This window comes from Peromyscus maniculatus, chromosome 14 (genome assembly GCF_049852395.1).
Source record: "Peromyscus maniculatus bairdii isolate BWxNUB_F1_BW_parent chromosome 14, HU_Pman_BW_mat_3.1, whole genome shotgun sequence".
Classification (NCBI taxonomy): domain Eukaryota; kingdom Metazoa; phylum Chordata; class Mammalia; order Rodentia; family Cricetidae; genus Peromyscus; species Peromyscus maniculatus.
Genome location: NC_134865.1, coordinates 52970869 through 52990631, shown reverse-complemented (window position 1 = coordinate 52990631; position 19763 = coordinate 52970869). Strand labels below are relative to the sequence as shown.

Here is a 19763-nt window from a genome sequence, read left to right as displayed (position 1 = left end):
ATCTCTGTTGCATTCCTTAGCCCACCTTGACCTCATGGCAGCCTACCTGCTTCTGCCTCTGGAGTGCTAAGTCAACAGGCATGAGCACGTCATTAACACAGTAAATATACGTGTTCAATGAAAGAAAACAAAAACTCCACGGGCCAGGGAGACGGCTCAGTGAGTAAAAGTGCCTGTGGCTTGTCACGCAAGCCTGGCAGCCCAAGTTCGAAGCAACCCAGGGTAGGAGGGAAGCTCATGAAAGCCATTCTCGGCCCTCCACACTGAGGCTTGTCTGTCTTCCCCCCACTCTTCTGCCCCCCCCCCCCACATGCCTAGTTCAAAAGTCAGCACTTCTATGTAAGTACCTCTTTCGAGACCACTGATCACAGCACTTACATGCTCACATGACACCCCTGACCTCTGAAAGGAGTGGATGATGATCCATTTGCCTGCTTCTCTTTTGGAAAAGCTCCTTTTATAAATTACTATCTGCTAATGAGCAACACGGGAGGAGGTGGTTATCACTGGATCTCTCTTGGAGCAATGGCACACTGGGTCCCTCACTGCCCCTCCCTCTTTCCCGTCTAAGGTATCTTTCTTCTGTCCCTTACGACCTACCGTTACCTCAAAATGTTTCAATTATATTTTCCTTTTGTTTGTGTGGGGGTGAGGCACACACGCCACAGTACACGTGTGGAGATCATAGGTCAACACACAGGAGTTGGTTCTCACCTTCCACCACGGGGGTCTCGGGGACTGAACTCAGGTCATTAGGCTTGGCAGCAGGCGCCTTGACCAGTTACGCCATGCCGACTGCCCACCTTTTTGACGTTCAAATCTGCATCAGGTCTGGTTGCCAAACACAAATACTGCCAGTGTATAAATAAAGAGCCATCCACATAAGATATGCACTGATAAAAATTTAATATCATAAACAAATCAGAAAACAGCAATTTTTAAACCATTCACAATTAAAGTGGAAAGAGACAAAATTATAAGGCAGCCATCCATGGAATGAGTTTATGTGTACAAAGGATCCAGAAATAACCGTTGTGTACAAAGGGACATTTGAAATCACCGTTCAGGCCACCAAACCAGGAGACCTGTGATGTTACCACCCCACCCGACTCCCAGCTTACAGGAAGACACCACCCGACAGAGAGCGAAGCCAGTCTGTGTTTAGAGCTGTGCTGGGCTGAGCACATCTGAAGTACCACACGTCTGCCAGTCCCTTCCCACCAGGCTGTGTTGTGGAGTACCTCCAGCAGAGCTCCTCAGGGGTGAGGCCCACTCTGTACTGAGCACAAGTCTGCTACCGCAAGGACTCCTGTCGAGTGACTGCCGAGGGTGTCGCCTGTGCTGCGACAGTCTCCGGCTCTGGCCCGAAGGCAGGAGCATTTTAGAGGTTTGTGCTGTTGGCATACAGTCCCCATGTTGAGAACGTCACTACCATGAGTTTCAGGGCTTAACACACTCTGTTGCTGGTGTGTCCCTCCTAGTTCTAACCCTTGAAAGAGAGAGCCAGCCAGTGACAGACTGGTTAAAAAAAAATCTATGTTCCCCTTTCGACAAGAAATGACACCTCTGAACAGTCCCTCCTTTTCTTTTCTCTACTGATCCAAACCCCCAGAAGAGGCCAACTCGGCTGTCTTTAATTGAGAAGTCTGGGGAATAAGGTGGAATGAGGAGAAGAAGACACGGCCTCAGTGCTGTCCCCACCACTGGCACTCCAGACCGGCTGCCTGGAGGACAGCTGCTGGACAGCGCACACAGGAAGGCAGAGCCAAATGGGAACAGCGCCGCTCTGTTGATCGAGACTGACAACACCGGGGACCAGTGAGGGGAGTGGATCAGCGTTTTCAACTTCAATTTGCCTTTTAAGAGCGGGCTTGGGCTGGGCGGTGATGGCGCACACCTTTAGTCCCAGCACTCAGGAGGCAGAGCCAGGTGGATCTCTGTGAGTTCCAGGCCAGCCTGAGCTACAGAGTGAGTTCTGGGACAGCCAAGGCTGTTACACAGAGAAACCCTGTCTTGGGGAAAAAAAAAAAAAAAAAGAGCAGTGCTTGGAATCTGAAGTCCATCTACATCTCCCAGAGAAAGGGGCTCCAATTGTAATTAAGACTGCTTTGGTTATGAGGAAGGATGGCCCGAGCTTTTTATCAGTTACTTCTTTGGTAGCCCGTAATTCCACTGGTAATCATGGCAGCAGCTGAAGTATCACCAATGTGTTCAAATGTGTTATCGGATTATTAAGGCATCCACACCTCCGGAGGAAGTTTTGAGGAGGAGGAGGAAAACAGAACTGAAACACGCTGGAAAGCGAACATCAAGGTGGCCTCTCCAATGCCTGCCACGTGAGTGACCTCTGTCTCCCTAGACAGAGGCTTCTGCCCTGCTGCACGGTTCCTGCTGCCTAAATGCATTGGAGCCCTATTAAGATTCATATGGCTAGTGAGCCTGCTGGCCAGGGAGGGATGAGCGTTCCCAGGCAGCAGCTCGGGGCCTGGGGAAGGCCCCAGCTTTGGAAAGCTCTTTACTACTGAGGCCTGGGGTGGGGGAGGCAAATTTAGGAGTTTGATGGTTCCGTCCCGGCCAGGGTCCAAGGCCCTCTCCAGCAAGATATTCTAGCCAAGCTTTTAAGCGAGACGGCAAGGCACTGCCGGGTGAGAGAGGCTCTGGCCAGTGCGACAAACCCTGACCCCTGCACGGAGTAAGGTGACAGAGTTACTTTTACTCAAGCCAAGTCCAACACAGAACTGGCTATCTACTCGACACAGTGAGTTTCCAGAAAGAACCACGACAACCGTACTTTGGAAGGACTAGACGAGAGCAAACCTTCCCCGAGTCGGCTGTTGGCGCCTAACCAGGAGAGAGACCCCGACTCGCACACCGCATGCCTTCAGTTTCCCAGGGAGGCAATGGCTACCAGCCTCCATCCGACACTGCGCCTGCCCATTCGGCTCCTTTCTTCACTGCAGCCAGCAGAGGGCTGGCAAGTTCAGTTCCACAGCTGTGACCCAGTGACAATTCAGTCGAGAAACAGAGGAAACCACAGGCATGCTGGCTGGCATGGGTGTCAGAGAAAAATATAAATGACGGCACCCACCGCACTGAAGAAACTAGTCTTGGCTCTCTCTTTAGGTAAAGTGTCTTGAAACGGTACAGAAAATGTAAATTAATACAGTATTATACACCTATCTGACAACACAGGGTTTAGGCAGATTTTGGCAAACATGGAAAAATCACCTTCGTTTGTTGAATACTTTGTCTCAACTGCTGAAATTTTCAGAGTGTTCGTGATGTGTCGGCTCACAGGAGGAAGTGACAAATCAAGGCTTGATGAGGCTGGATTTGACACAAAGGTAACGTATTTGAAGGAAATGAAGACTAGGGACAGTGCTCTCTTGTCACCGTGGTTCAGGAGTGGCTGTCCCGATGGACGTTCACACAGGCCTGACGTCACCAGGAGCAGTGAGCAGGACATGGAGGGGCAGGAGAAGAGCACAGCATGGGAGGGCAGGACGCAGACATGATTGCAGGGAGCAGCTTGAGGCAGTGGCAGACACGCCCTTCTGACACTCCTGCTGCTCCTGCACGGGAGCCGAGAGTGGACAGAAACTCTCCACTCTGGGCAAGGGCCTAGCCAGGGGCTGCTGGCTGCTAAAAGCAATACTCAGAGCATCAGTTCTCAACCTGTGGGTTGTGACCCCCACAGGGGTTGCATATCAGATATTTACATTATGATTCACAGCAGTAGCAAAATTACAGTTATAAAGTAGCAATGAAAATAATTTATGGTTGGGGGTCACCACAACACGAGGAACTGTATTAAAGGGTTGCAACGTTAGGAAGGTTGAGAACCACCGACTTAGCGGAAAAGAACACCACACTTTGTAATAGTGTTACTTTATAAAAGGGTACTACAAAGATGTCAGTTACTATCCAAATTCCCAGAAAATTTAACATCCCTTCATTTCTTCACTGCGATCCCACTGCTGTTGAAGGAAAGCCTGTGTCTGAACAGACCCTGGCTCCTCTGGAAGAATGTGCTGCAGACGGGTACCCTGTAAAGGATACTTCAGAAACAAGCTACAAGACACCAGACCCCGCTTCCAAAGGCTCTATGGGAGGAAGGGCAGGCTCTATTCAGGGAGGCACGTGCAAAGGAGCTGATCAAGCCTGTAGACCTCCCCTCTCGATGGATGTCTCCTTCAGGTCAGGTCAGCTGTGTCTCCTGGCCTCTTTCCCTTACTCTAACCTTAGTATCCAAGAGGGTGAGTGCTGCCCGCTTCTCTCAAGGCATGGGGCACAGGTGCTGAAGCACCAGTCTTACACGGTGAGAACCACGTGAAAAACCAATGGGGAAGTGGTAGAGCCTCTAAATGAAGGGGAAACTTGAGCTTAGTTACAGAATACTGTATTTTCATAATCGCTATTTCATGGTATGAAGTTCTCCACTTTTCCTTAAAACTAAATTCCATCTTCCCTGAGAATAGGGTAAAGAGAAACATCAGAACTCGGTATGTCAAAGTCCCTTAAAGACAACACAAAGTCCCTGTCTGATGACAATGTTCCTGCTACACGCTGTTCCACTTCTCCACGATGGACTCTCATCTCCCTCGGGCTCTAGGAACACGGTGGAGATGGACAAGGCGAGACAAAACACTGAGGAGTGAGGAGCGTCACACGCTCCCTCTTCTTCCTGGATGGCAATGGCCATGGCCTGAGGCCAGAACCTGACGGTTAATGCTGGTGTCCTATTGACAGGATGAGTGGGATGAGGCAACCCAGAACCAGGGCTGCCACCTCCAGGCGGCTGAGGCCTCTCCCTCCAGTGCTGTCAGCTTTGTGGCTGTGTCCCATTCCACCCACCTCAGGGAGGACATGGACGGTGGCAACATAAAGAAATGTCCCCGCAGAGAATAGCATGGCCACTCCAGTGGCATTGACCTCTGAAAGGGCTTCTTTACTGCTCTGTGAATTAGAAGAGACAACAAGGAAAAAAGTCACATCAGAGTCGGAGACAGGAGGATGTCCCAACTAAACCAGAATATTTATACCTGGTGCTGCTTGGTACATGGAGGCATCTTGAGAATGGAAACTCTGTCATTTATGGGGAGGTCTCAAATAAAGGCCTAAGAACACCAGTGACAACATACAATCACAGCTTTAAAATTTATTTGAAATTCACAATTTTTATTATACAGATACTATGATTTGAGAAAATAAAGAAATAATAAAATCAAGCTAATTAACATCTATTACTTCAAATGTTTATGTTTTTACAGGGAGAACATTTAAATTTACTCTTACCATTTTGAAATGAAAGCCATATTAACTACAGTTGCTTTTCAAAGCAACTTTCAAGTGCTGGTTAGGAGGTTTCATTCATACCTCTGAGATGGAATCTCAGAACTTTAGGCATAATTCATTGTTCTAATATTTAACAAGTATCCTCCGTGTACTAGGCCAGGTGCTTGAGATACAGACTAATCGAAATGCAACAGAGGCAGGTGGATCTCTGAGTTTGAGGCAAGCCTTGTCTATACTGTGAATTCCAGTCAGTGCTACACAGAGAGACCCTGTCTCTGTACTCTCCTGCCTCAGCCTCCCAAGTGCTGGGATTACAGATGTGGGTCACCATTTGCTAATCTTTATACAACCAGTCACAGTCTTTTCTATTAAAATGAGTAGACCTGTGAGCTAAGGCAATAGGTTAAAGCTTTGGAAAATTGCCCCAGACATAGCATCTAATGCCACGCTGTATCCGGAGTATCAGGAGCTTCCCGTGGAAAGTTCTGAAGCACAGCAGTCAGTGGCGGGCTGGCCTCCTATTTGAAAAGGAACCATCAGGGCCGGGGAGGTGGCTCAGTGCAGAGTGTTTGCCCAGCATGTGAGAGGCCCTGGCTTAATTCTCAGTATCAAAAAAAAGCTGTTCGTGGGGGATACAGAACTACCCATTGCTTTAGGGCTCTCCCGGTAAATGGGAAAGAGCTCATTGTTAGACTCAGGACCAACAATCAAAGGCCTGGTGAACAGAATCTAACTACTCATTAACCATTCATTTTCCATATAGACTCTCTCAAATCTTTCCTTTTCTTCCTTCTGACTGTTTTTAAATGAGAAAAGAACAGAAGAGGAGGAAGAAAGGAAACAATGTCTGGGGTTACAGTTCAGGGGGAGAGTGCCTGCTTAGCACGTGTGAGGCCCTGGGCTCACTCCCACTTCCGCCACCCAGCCCACCGACGAAAACCCAGAAGAGTGAGTCAACATTCCTTCTAACACATTTATTGTTTCATATAATCATGACTCGGTGACCTTCGGAGGGGACATGGGGGGGGGGCTCTTTCCAATCAGCCCTGATAGTTTGGTTCCAAGTTTTCCTCATAGATTCTACTCACTGACATTTAGGTACAATAGGATGGACTGTTGCTATGGACAGAACTCTTAGGCTTGGAAGTGGAGTATGTGGGCTCTCCGCTGAAAACGGACCTTTCAAGTCTGAAGCTCTGCTCAGGGATAAAGAACTAAAGGATCTGGAATCCCAGCTGCCTACAGCCACCTTTGTTCCAGCTCTACTGTAGGCCACTTGTGGGAGCCCGTTCTGGGGTTCCTCGTGGCTTTACCCAGCAGGTCCAAATAGAGGATGATCAGGACCACGGGCCTGAGTGCAGGTGTCTGAGATGGTCTGCACTTGGCTGTGCTGGGGGAGGAGGTCTTTTGCTCCACCCCTTGGCGTCTCTATAAAAACCCTGGACCAGAGACAGTCCGGGCCCGTTGGAATAGGTTCCAGGCCCTCTCGAGGCTATCCTTTATTTTCTATCTGTTTATCTCCGCAAGATTCTCCGCTATAAATCCTTCTATCTAATATTTCCTGCTGCTCGCACTCAAGAAAACTCTGGGAAGCTGTGGGGGTGGTGGGTAAACGCCCCACAGCCACTGAATGGCTTTCTTGTATGCTTCCTGTGCCTGCCTCACCATTAAATGTTGGATGATTCTGATTTACTATTTATCTGCCAAACAAAATAAATAAGCATGGCCAGTTAAATGATACTATTTTAAATACTGAAATTCTACTATATATTTATGCAAATATTCTTAGAATTGATATCAAAGTTTTCAATTCATATGAATAAAATATTAAATTCATAAAAAGGACTAACTTGGAATTAAGACATTTATTATCTTCTACAGATTTTTACTCTCAATTTTTGTCTTAGTCTGAGGAAATCCTGTACATAAAAAAATTCAACCCAAGATACCCAGGTTTGTTGAGTCTTGATACCGTGACATAATGCTGTCATCTACAACATTCATGTTAGGCAACCATACAATTGAGTTACCAATAAACAAAATTAGATGATATTCAAAACAAAAAAATTACATCGTGTTTCAGTAAGCCTATGGTTTTGTGTTGGGTCACATTCATTGCTCTCAGCCGCATGCTGAGGGTGCAGGCTGACCGCCTATGAGGGGAACTAGATACATGACCTCCAGTAAGAGATGCTCACACTTACCTTACTTAATCCCAAGTAGGTCAGCATGGACATGGCTGGTGCTGCCAATGCAAATACCAGCAAGTGCTTTCTAATTCGATTCCGCTCCAGGCCAGCATGCATCAGGAAGGAAACCAGTCCAAATGCTGCTGGAGCCTGTAAATGACAAGGTGACCCTTATCATCACTTGACAAACAGGGCTTGCTTCCACATCAAGAAACGCGTGTGGTGTTATCTGAATATGAGCTCTCACAACAGAAACCTAGGCATGCCATCAAGAGCAAGTCTTGCCTTTTAGGAATCAGTGTTCTCACAAAGAAAATCCTATGTGTAGCTGTATATAGATTTCTTGGTAGTATTGTACACAAAAATCACAAAAATTATTTTGAGTTTTTAAATTCTTATTTATATTAGTGTGTGTGTGTGTGTGTGTGTGTGTGTGTGTGTGTGTGTAGCACAGTGTGCGTGGTGAGCAGAGGACAACCTTGGGGACCTTGAGTTGTCAAACTTACGTAGCAAGCACTTTACCCACTGAGTCACCTCATCAGCTATGTGAACAAAATTCTACACAAAACAGAAATGGAGGGCTGGAGAGACGGCTCACTGGTGAAGAGCACTGGCTGTCCTTCCAAAGGTCCTGAGTTCAATTCCCAGCACCCACATAGTGGCTCATAGCCAATGATAATGGGATCCTGTTCCCTCTTCTAGATGCAGGAGTGCATGCAGACAGAGCACTCATATACACAAAATACAAAATAAAATAAATCTTTAAGAAAATGGACATCTGCCGGGCGGTGGTGGCGCACGCCTTTAATCCCAGCATTCGGGAGGCAGAGGCAGGCGGATCTTTGTGAGTTCGAGGCCAGCCTGGGCTACCAAGTGAGTTCCAGGAAAGGCGCAAAGCTACACAGAGAAACCCTGTCTCAAAAAACCAAAAAAAAAAAAAAAAAAAAAAAAAAGAAAATGGACATCAGTAAGAATTTAGCTATTTGTGTATGTGATAAAAAAAAAAAGCCCTTTCAAATAAGAGTTTAAGAAAATAGTAGTAAAAAAATTAGCTATGAACAGACATATTTAATTCTCTTAAATGGAAAGTAATTAAGAAACTAAAAAAAAGGGCTATCAAGATGCCTCAATGGGTCAAGGTACTTGCAATGAAAGCCTTGAGACCCGAGTTCAAACCCCAGGACCCAGGCAAAGGTAAAAGGAGAAAACCAACTTCACAAAGCTAAAATTTAAAAAAAAAAAAAAAAAAAATCACATTTCAGAAATCTTCAAGGACCAAGACAAATTTTAATTATAAATATGTTCACTATCCAATCGTGGCTTACCTTGTGTAGCATTATTGCTACAAACACAATGAGCTGGACACTAGTCTGTGAAGTAGAAGCTGCGGCTCCCAAAGCTACACCATCCGCTAGATTTGGAGACAGGAAGGAAACAGAAGACGCCATGAAGGACGGCAGTGCAGGGCTGAGTGCATGGGCTTCAAAGCCAGCCAGAGCTGGACTGGGTTCTGGGGAAGTTACTCAACCTCTCTGAACTTCATCTTTAAGATGGGGTCAATAAAACATGCATTTTAAGGCTTCGTGAGGGCTAAAAATGAAAGAACATATGCAAAGAGCTTAGCATCAGGCCCCGAGTAGTCCACATGTTAGCTGTTTTTATTGCTAAAAAAGTATGAAACACAAGTATCCATTGATGAGTCAAACTGTAATAACAGTAATGCTAAAGAATTTCCAAGGAGGCATCTCTCTGTCTTTAAGGCTTGAGGCCTCAACTCAGATGATTCACACATGGTGGGGATTATCTTAGTTTGGGTTTCTATTGCTGTGAAGAAACACCATGACCAAAGCAACTTACTTGCAGAAGGAAGGGTTTATTCAGCTGACATTTCCCTATCACTGCTCATCATCAAAGTCAGTCAGCACAGGAGTTCAAACAGGAACCTGGAGGCAGGAGCTGATGCAGAGGCCATGGGGATGGAGGTGTGCTGCTTACTGGCTTGCTCGGTCTGCTTTCTTATAGAAGCCAGGACCACCAGCCAAAGAATTGCATCATCCATAATGGGCTGGGCCATCCCTCAATCACTAATTAAGAAAATGCCCTACATCTTGATTTTATGGAGGCATTTTTCTCAATTGAGGCTCCTTCTATTCAGATAACTCTAGCTGTGTCAAGCCGATACAAAACTAGCCAGGACAGGGACTGAATGGGTATGTCAGAACATGGTTCAGGACTGGAGTCCTGTGAGGAGAATTCTGAGTGCTTGTGAGAACACTTCAAGAAAATAAGACAAGAGTCTTGTGACCTCGGTTTGTTCAAAACACAGAATTGTTCTTGGAATATAAAGTTTTTGTGTTCTTCCCAGGTGTAGTGGATAGGAGTGTGTTTACTTCAGATTACGCATGATTGCTTGCTGTTGCTATTCAATTAAATGTTTATTCTTTATATGTCTCTATGGATATGTGTTTGCCATGTATGGCTTGTCCTTATGATTATATATAGCTTGAACACAGGTGAACTTTATTCATGTGACCTTTCTTTTTTTAAAGACATATTTTTATTATTTTTAAAATTACGTGCATGTGTAAGTGTGTACCGGCCAACAGTACCTTGGAGCTGGAGTTAGAGGCAGTTGCAAGCTGGTTGATGTGGTTGCTGGGAACTGAACTCAGTCCTCTGGAAGAGCAGTGTAAGCTCTAAACCACCGAGCCATCTCTCCAGCCCCACGTGACCTTTCTTAAAGCTCAGAGTAAAATTGTCTGGGGCTCTGAAGAAAGTTGGCTATTGCACATGACTTTAGTGTGCCACAATTATCGGTTCCATTCTCCCAGGCCTCACCACCTCTGGAGAGGACATGGTGGACTTGGCAGAAAACAGCAGGCCAGGAGTGAGCTACTTTTCACATGCCTTTATTTGGCTCCGAGAGAATCCTATCATCAGGTCTAGGTTGGGGTTATGGTGCTAAAGCAAGTCCCATCAGCGATGCCCAGCCCTCTGCTTCCCACCTCTGCCTGCACAAGTGCCCAGACAGATGTGAGGGCAAAGATCAGCAAACTTCTTAAAGCCCAGGCCGGAAGTATTTGAGCTTTGCAGGTCACTTGGCCTCTTGTCACCACTCAACTGTCACTACTGTACAAACAAGCCACAGGTGACCTAGAAGCAGGTCTACAGCTGTCTTCCAGAACAGCATTAGTACTTTAAATAGCAGAATTTTCCAGTGACATGAAATATCCTCTGTGTAGTGGTGCTGAGGATTGAACACAAGCCTTTCACACTAGACAGATGCTTTACCGCTGAGCTACAGCCCAGACTCTTTTGGACAGGGTCTGGATATAGAGCTCGTGCTAACTCTGAACTCACTAAGTAGCTCAAGTTGGTCTTGAACTCTGGATCCTACTGCCTCCACTTCCTAGGTGCTTGGATTACAGGTGTGTGCCCCCATGCCCATCTTTTCTTCTCTGTGTAGCTTTGCACCTTTCCTGGAACTCACTTGGTAGCCCAGGCTGGCCTCGAACTCACAGAGATCCGCCTGCCTCTGCCTCCCAAGTGCTGGGATTAAAGGTGTGCGCCACCACCGCCCGGCAGATCTTTTTTTTTTTTTTTCCCCATGCCCATCTTATACTTTGTGTTTAGGTATTAAAAATATAGAAATTGTTCTTAGCTGATAAACTCAACGCAGACATAACAGGGCTGTGCTCAAGCTAGAGGGCTTTGTTCAGCAACCTCCCCGAAGAGCATTTAGTGTGGAGCAGCTTATTGCAATCCTGACTTACCTGCAGCATGGACGACCAGCCCCAGCGTGGTGGTGATTTTGGAACTGCTAGGCCTTGCTGTTTCTGGATCTACATGAGAATGAGAAAGGATCACTAAGTAGTATGACATAAAGCAATAGAAACATCTGTCTGGAGACGGTCCACTTGTTTTTATCATTGTTACTTTAGAGCGGGAGTCTCACTGTGTGGCCCTGGTTGGCCTTGAACTCAAAGTCCCTCTGCCTCAACTTCCTGAGCACTGGGATTAAGGATGTAAAAGACCACATCTAGCTGGATGAGTATTTTGAAAGCTCAGGTTCCAAACTTGGATGTAGACTGTTTTTTCTTTCTACTTCAAATACTTCGATGTTCTTCTTGTACTAAGAAGGTGGCTGTGAGGGAACTCTTGACTCAGGCTTCCTGGATGAATTCCTGCAGTGTATTACCCCCAACTGCCTGAACTTGCTCACAGTCTGCAGAAAGTGCTCTACGGCCTCTGGTTACTTCTTTGCAGGCTCATCCGACCCCCTGCAACTCTGTTCTCATCCCATCTCCATTCTGCAGCTACCACCCTAACTAACGTGTTTTCGCCAATTTAAACCCAGGTTATTCACTACAGTTGCCTACTGCTTTTCTTACTCTCCCGACTCACCTCAGCCAGTCACACAAGGCATCTGTAAGACACTACCCGTCGTCTGTGCTGTCGGCCAGCTCAGGTCAGCCGCCACCACAGGTAGGCAGATTTTCCCTTCAGTGCTGAGGACTGAACCCAGGTAGGGCCCTGTCCACGAATTTGAACACTCTTCCACTGAGCTATAATCCCCAGTCCCCTTTTGACTGTTTTTTTTTTTTTTTTTTTTTTTAAATTTTGAGATAAGAGTTCCACTAAGTGCCAGACTGGCCTTGAACTCACTCTGAAGACCATGCAGACTTCCCTGGCTCAGCCTCTGGTTACAGGTCCGCACTACCACAACTGGCTTGAGGAGGTTCTTAAGCTATGTATCAGTTGGTTCCACAGTATTTCTTAATATCCAGACCAATTAGCACAGTTTCTCTAGCACTTTCTAACATCATTCTCACCCTCCTTTCCCTAAATCTCCTCACCTCTAGTTCTGGGCAAGTATTTACCTTCCCAGATTATTGACCCAAAACCTAGACATTGTTCTAAATTGAATCCTAGACCATATCCATCGAGAAAAGGTCCTAGCTATAATCAAAATACATTTTTCGAAATTATCAAAGAATTAGTAAAAATATTATTTAAAACATTAGGGGTTCCCAACAGTATTCTGGGGCCAGAGATGGCTCAGCAGTTAAGAGCACCTACTGCTCTTGCAGAGGACCAACGGAGCTCTACTTGCAGCAATCCCATCTGGCTACTCATCACCACCTGTGACCAGCTCCAGCGGGATGTGACACCTCTGGCCTATGTGGGGACCCTTATGTGCGTGAGCATACACACAAACACACACACACACACAAACACATAATTCTTTTACTTTTTTAAATCAAGCAAGAAAACAATAGTTGTTATAAATCTACAGGAAGAGATCACAATTGAGCACTATGTTGATAAGTGAATTAACTTTTACTGACATTTAGTAATACACAAGACCAGAGCTGTGTATGGTGGTACATTCCTGTAATCCTAGCACTTGGGAAACGAAGGCAGAAGGGTTGTGTGTTTGAGGCCAGCCTGGGTTACATAAAGAGGTCTCCAAAAAAACAAAAACTGAAAAATCAAAGATACACACATCTGAAGCCAGCAAAAACAGTGATCTTGGGGGAAAAACAGGAGGCAGAATGAATACATGCTAACTTAATTCTGGGTGCAGGATCACAGGGCACTATCGGTCCTATATAATTTATTTAAAGTTCTTTTCTTATTTTGGGGAGTGCAGGAGGTTATAGAGATGGCTCAGCAGTTAAGAGCACTGGCTGCTCTTCCAGAGGACCTGGGTTCAGTTCTGAGCATCAACACAGCAGCTGACAACTGTCTGTACTCCAGTTCCAGAGGATCTGACACCCTCTTCCTGCCTCTGTGGGCACTACATGAATGTGCTGCACAGACATTCCAGCAGACAAAATGCCCACACACATAAAATAAGAACAAAGTATTTTTTAAAAATTCTGATTTCTCAGTGTTGAGGATCATGGACAGATCTTGTATGTACCAGGCAAGCACTCTGTCAATGAATTTATAGCTCTCAGGCCATATTTTAAAAGTTTTAACTCTTTTTTTTTAAAGAGTTTTTTAAGACAGGGTTTCTCTGTGTAGCCCTGGCTGTCCTCAATCGCAGAAATCACCTGCCTCCTGCACCACCACCACCCGGCTAAAGTTTTAACTCTTTAGTTCCCAAATATTACAGGATAGACTCATGACTGGCTAACGTGAGTCCATGTTAAGTACCCCACGGGAGTTGATGGCATCTTTCCTCAATCCTTCTATACTTGGCTTTGTTTCACTGTGGCAGAGTCTTTCACTGAACTGTTCATTGATTCACCTAGGCTGGCTGGCCAAGCAGTGAGCTCCTTAGGGCTCCCCTGACCCCTGCCCCAGCACTGAGGGTACAGATGTGTGCAGTAGGTCTGGCTTTTACCTGGGCACTAGGGATCTAGTTCTCCAGCCCTGGCAAAAACAAAACAAAATAAAAGTGTTGGGTTTTCTTTGTTTGTCTTATTATGTAGTCCTGACCTTCCTGGAACTCACTATGTAGGTCAGTCTGGCCCTGAACCCACAGAGATCAGCCAGCTTCTGCCCCCCTGACAGGGATGGGGAGATTTTTTTTTTTTTAAAGGTACAGTATGGACATAGTGGCACATCAGCACTTGGGAGGTAGAGGCAGGAAGATCAGTGATTAAAGGTCATCAATGGCTGTATAAAGAGTCTGAGGCTAGCCCAGGACTCATGGGACTTCACAGTGGATGGAAAGCCTCTGCTGATCTCAGTTTAGTCTTGACAGTGTGTCATGTGCCACTGTGTAGCCAGGGCTGGTCCTTACAAACTCCCATCTCCAGCCTGCGCCTCCTGAGAGCCCTGATCACATCGTATGCCACCATACTTGCCTATTCAATCTGCTGAGTACCATATCTTTTTCTCCTTAATGTCTGGGATTAAAGCTTTCATGCTAAGCCATGCCATGTACAACCACAGAGCTACATCCTCAGTAGCAGAGCTACAATCCATGTCCAAGTAGTCTGCTTTGTTCAATCATCCATTCCATGATTAAAACTTTTATTTGAAAATAGTTTTTAACCTCGAGAAAAGCTGCACCAATAGCTCACAGAAAATACTCACATGCCTCTGTCTCTGCCTGACTAACCATCTAAACATTCTGAATCACTCGCTTCACCACTTATACTTTCTATATACCAATTTTGACCACTTAAGAATAAGTTGTACACATCCTAACTGCTTATCTCTAGACTTCAATATGTATTGCCTTAGGGAAAATATATAATCAAAAAGGATATCAACTTCAGCAAATTTAACACTATTTTTCTGATTTCTGTTGCATATTCAGATCATGTCAGTTTTCTGAAAATGTCCATCAGAGCAATTGTAGCATCACATACTGTACTCAGCCCAGACTGACCGTTTTGGAGAATACAATCACCTCCTTGTATCCTTTGCTTTTTACAGAATAACCCTCCCTTTCAGAGGCTGCACCTCTGCTGACCACAGGTGCTTCTGTGCTGCATCATAACCCAGACACTGTTAGTGGTACCACCTCATGAATGCTCTGGATTCTGTTATATTTTTCTACAGAACTTGTTTTGCTTTAAGTAACTTAGTTTGGTTCAAACTGTAACTCTTTTTTTGGACAGCTCAGTTTAATTGTTTCACTTAATTGCCTGGAGTCTGCCCAAACAAGCACGGCTAGGGAGGCAGCCAGACACCTGAACAGCTTACTCACAGAACTTGGGGCTGAGTCTAGTGTAACAGGCACCCAGACCTTGACACAACTGACACCATAGAGAGAAATGCCCTCGGAACCCAGCACACAGGCAGCAACACCTACCAAAACAAGAACAAAATCCTAATCCATCCAAGTCCATAGTTCTGGGAAAGTCTCTAAATGTTCTAACCTTGCTTTTTGGCTTCTGCAGTTCTGATTCTAGCTAACCGTTTTTGCTAACCGAGGTGTGCCAACCTAGGACATGTTTTTGTGCTTAAAAGCTCACCCTGAAAAAGGCTTGGACTACCCTGGGGTCCAGAACACCCAGTGTAGTCACCCTCTGGCTGATAAAGACTTCCTGTTGGCTTAACCCCATGTCTGAGAAGTCTTCTCTGGTGGATACCCCACAACACTAGAATTCTCCCTTCTTTTTAGGGCTCTGTTTGTCCTGAGGTCTGTTCCAGAAACACTGGGGGCTTTCTGAAACAAAGTTTCAAGTAGACCAGGCTGGCTTCAAATTTGCTATGTAATGGAAGCAGGCCTTGATCCTCCTGACCTCACTTCCCAAGAGCGAGGATTACAGACACTAATAACACTTGGGAAGACTGAGTTTTCATCACAATTCTAGTTGCCCCCAAGGACACTGATTACCAACACCTGTAAAAATAGGTATTTCTGTTCCAGACGTTATGCTCGGCAGAATGTTACTTGCTCTTAGTGACTGACTCTCTGCTGTCTTCAGATGGTAGTTTTAACATTTCATCCAGTTTATAGTTTATAGTTTTCTGCAAGGTTTATAGTTTATAGTTAGCTGCAAAGAAGTCGGTCTGATAGCTCTCTGAGCTACACCGAAAGCAGAATGTTGGCAACCCTGATCTTGGTCAAAGCACTGTTGGACTTCCTTGTTTACTTCTTTCCTCCCTATATCTAATAAGCAGATCAGAATTTACTTACTATCAAGTTTTTTGCTTGCTTGCTTGGTTTGGGGTCTTTGTTTGTTGAATGGCTAGCTTTTAGATAGTGTATCACTGTGTGTGCTATCTCCTGGCGATATGCAGATGAGGATAGCCTTGAATTCTCTGTAGTTCTAAGTTTATAAAGACCAACATTCCAGTACGGGGGCCACAGGCTTTAGACTGCCTAAGGGTTCCCGGCACAAAACAGATTAAGGACTTCTACCCTAGACTCTCACCCAAATAGACTGCGTTCAGTCCAGCAGGGTTGGTATATCAATAAACAGCTGTGCCGTGCCACGACTCACTAGCTCCCCCAACTGAATAAAATGCCCACAACACCTGAGGAAAACATTAAGTTTGGCATTAAGTAAGGCCATTGGTGTAGACCGAACCATTCAGTTTGTAAATTTCCACACTGAAAAGTGCCTGCACAGCCCAGAGAGCTACTCACCGTCAGTGGAATGCACATGGGAGCTGCCAATCTGGTCCACTAGCAACATGAACACGAAGCCCAGGACAAGGGACACACCTATGTAGGCGTGCAGCTGTGTGTGGTCGTGGCTGTGCTCATGTTCCCGGACAACTGACATTTCTGCTGCTTTGTCTGACGCAATCACATTCTGCTTGGTTTCACTGGCTTGGTGGTGTTTTCCTGGAGCAAACAAACCACAAAATGTAACAGCTTCCATTTGTGTTTTAAGTGCTACTTAATTTCCTGCAAAGACACCTAATTCCTATACTGAAACTGAGGCAACCATAAACTCGTGAAGTTAAAAGGCTGTAAAAAAAACATTCCCCAGTGCCTTCTGCTTTGGGCATGCAGACCTTCCTTCGGACTGCCTACCAACTCAAAATCCTGGACAGGGAAGCAAATCGCCGTGCAAGAATGCAGTCACATTTCCAAGGGCCCCAAACTTAAATCTTCCTTTTTCATCTAAGAAGTTCTCTCCAGTCTCCCCAGAAAGCACACGGGGCTTCACTCTGAAATCAGGTGAGGGCAGGACTTGGCAATGAAAGCAACTGCAGTCCAAGTCACACAACACACTTTTACACCGAGGCTGATACAAAATTTGCAAATAAAAAGCAAACAGGATTGAAAACATTTAGTTCTTATAAAATATTAGTGATCACACTCACACACACACACACACACACACACACACACACACACACGCCATTGAAGAGGCATAGTCTTCTAGATCATCAAGGTAGTTAAGACACAAACAACCAAAGGATATTTCTAGCTTATAGTCACGTGTTTGACATTTCAAACATAAATACTTAAAGACCAAATGTTTTTTATTTTTTAAAAAAATTTATATAATATATTTTGATTACATTCTTTCCCTCTTGCAACTCCTCCCAGGTCCTCCCTCCCCTCTTCCCTACTCACCCAACTTTATATTCTCTCTCTCTAAACAAAACAAAGATAAACAAAAACAAAAAAACCCAACAATCGAAACAGACTAAAAGAAAAGAAAATCAACAAGATAAAAAAATACCCAAATGAAACAAAAAGCACACACACAAAACCTAGTGTCTATGTTCTGTCAGTCAGCTACTCCTGGGGATGGGACCCGCCCTGGAGAGTGGTTGATACACTAAGTTTCCACTGGAGAGAATGAATTGTCCTGTCCTGGCAGGTTTCAGTCACAAGTAACTTCCTGGCTGGGGCAGAGGTGGGACTCTGTGTCCACCTCCCATTTCCAGCAGTGGGGTCTGTCTAGTCTGCCACTGTGCAGGCCTTGTGTCAGACCTCTGTGAGTTCACACATGAGTTCACATGTGCATCAGTCCTGCTGTGTCTGGAAGATGGGGCTTCCCTGGAGCCGTCTATCACCTCTGGCTCCCACAGTCTGTCTGCCTCCTCTTCTGCAAAGATCCCGAGGGACGACTTGGATGAAGAAGACATCCCTTTGAGGACTGAGTGATCCACAGCCTCTCGCTCCTGCACACTGTCCAGCTGTGAATCTCTCTGTAATTTCTACTTACTGCAACAAGCTTCCCTGATGAGGCTCGGCCATGCTCTCCACCACCAGTATAGCAACATATCATTACAAGTCCATTTATTTTATTTTTTAATTATAATGTGTAATTTTATTCTCCTGGTTGTTGTAAAAGAGAAACAGGTTTATTCCAGGAACAAATCTGCTGTTTTTCTGTGTTTTGAGAAAATATAAAGGAAAAGGGGAAAAAACAAGCAGACCAAAGAACCCTTAAATGTCAGTATAATGGAGATTGCAAGCCATGCAGCTAGACTACACTGAGGCATGTCTTAGCTCTACAAGTCATTTTCCTGCTACGATCCTTTAGCAGAATAGTAGTAGTAGTTTTCCCCAGGTTCATGACCTATCTAGTCAGTCTCAGGTTCTTGGGCACTCTAGTAGTGTCAAGTATAGGTTTCATCTCCCGCAGTAGGTCTTAAAGCCAACCAAAAATGACTGGTTACTCCTATAACAAAAGGCCAAAAATCTTTGCATGTATGTGCATGGGTTATATACGCATGTGCTCAACTGTGTGTATGCATGTGGAAGCCAGAGGCAGACATCTTCCTCTATGGCTTTCCACTGTATTTTCTGCATTTATTTGTATGGGAAGGGGCATTAATGCATGTGTGCCACAATGCACGTGTGGAGGTCAGAGGATAACTTGAGGGAGTCAGTTCTCTCCCTCCACCACGTGAGTTCTGGGGATCAAACTCACGAGACCATCAGGCTTGACAGCAAGTGCCCTTATTTACTGAGTCACCCTGATGGCCCACCATCTTATGTTTGGAGTCAGGGTCTCTCACTGAGCTTGGAGCTTGCCGTTTTGGCTACAATGACTGGCTGGCAAGCTCCCAGGATCAGTTACCTATACACTACCCTCTAACACAAGGGTTACACATACATACAACCATAACTGGCTCTAATTTTTTAATATTTATTTTATTTGATCAAGATTTGTACCAAGGTTCCAGAAATCCTCTAAGCCCAAGCAATGTGAGACAAGACCCGATTCCCTGAGTGGGCTGTACAGGAAGCTCTGAAAGCCTAAGTTGCAACATGGTGTCACAGGTACTGGGGACACAACACAAGCCATCTTCTGCTGAAAGCTGCAGCACGGCACCTGAAACCCTAACTAAAACACCTTCCTAATGCTGTAACCCTCCGATACAGTTAGTTCCTCCTCATGTGCTGACCCCATCCATAAAATTAATTTCATTGCTACTTCATAACTGTAGTTTTGCTACTGCTATGAATCATAATGTAAACATCTGAGGAGGAGGAGGAGGAGGAGGAGGAGGAGGAGGAGGAGGAGGAGGAGGAGGAGGAGATCTGATATGCAACCCCTGTGAAAGGGTCGTTCAACTCCCACGTTGAGAACCACTGCTCCACATATCTTCCAACCCTGTATACTAGGAGAGAAGTAACTTGTTTCTTACTTTGCAGGGGCTCACAGTGAAGGGACTGCCTTGAGTCTCAGAGGAAACTCTGGTCTTTTCAACAGTTTTGGAACTGCAAGAGTCTGGGGACTTTGGAAGTCAAGTATTGAATGTATTTTATGAGATGACCGTGAACCTATGAGGGCCGGGGCGGGATGTGATGGCTGGAAGACAGTTTGTCCCTCTACTCCTCACTGGATGGAAGAAGGGCTTGCTGGTTAAAGGGTCACACAGCCCCGCCTGAGCCAG

At 45.5% G+C, this 19763-nt stretch overlaps 1 protein-coding gene across 2 annotated transcripts in view; it reads right to left on the bottom strand.

The window, feature by feature from the left end:
* Positions 1 to 889: 889 nt before the first annotated feature.
* Slc39a9 (solute carrier family 39 member 9) overlaps positions 890 to 19763 on the bottom strand; it is a 41150-nt gene continuing 22276 nt past the window's right edge. The window contains exons 3-7 of one of the 2 annotated variants that reach the window (XM_006973096.4): positions 16543 to 16743; positions 11258 to 11326; positions 8810 to 8895; positions 7500 to 7634; positions 890 to 4956 (exon numbers count right to left, since the gene is read on the bottom strand). In XM_006973096.4, coding sequence (XP_006973158.1) covers positions 4726 to 4956; positions 7500 to 7634; positions 8810 to 8895; positions 11258 to 11326; positions 16543 to 16743 — 722 coding nt within the window. In that variant the 3' untranslated portion in view covers positions 890 to 4725. The remainder of the gene's footprint in view (positions 4957 to 7499; positions 7635 to 8809; positions 8896 to 11257; positions 11327 to 16542; positions 16744 to 19763) is intronic. The other variant, XM_076550955.1, reaches the window with a different exon arrangement.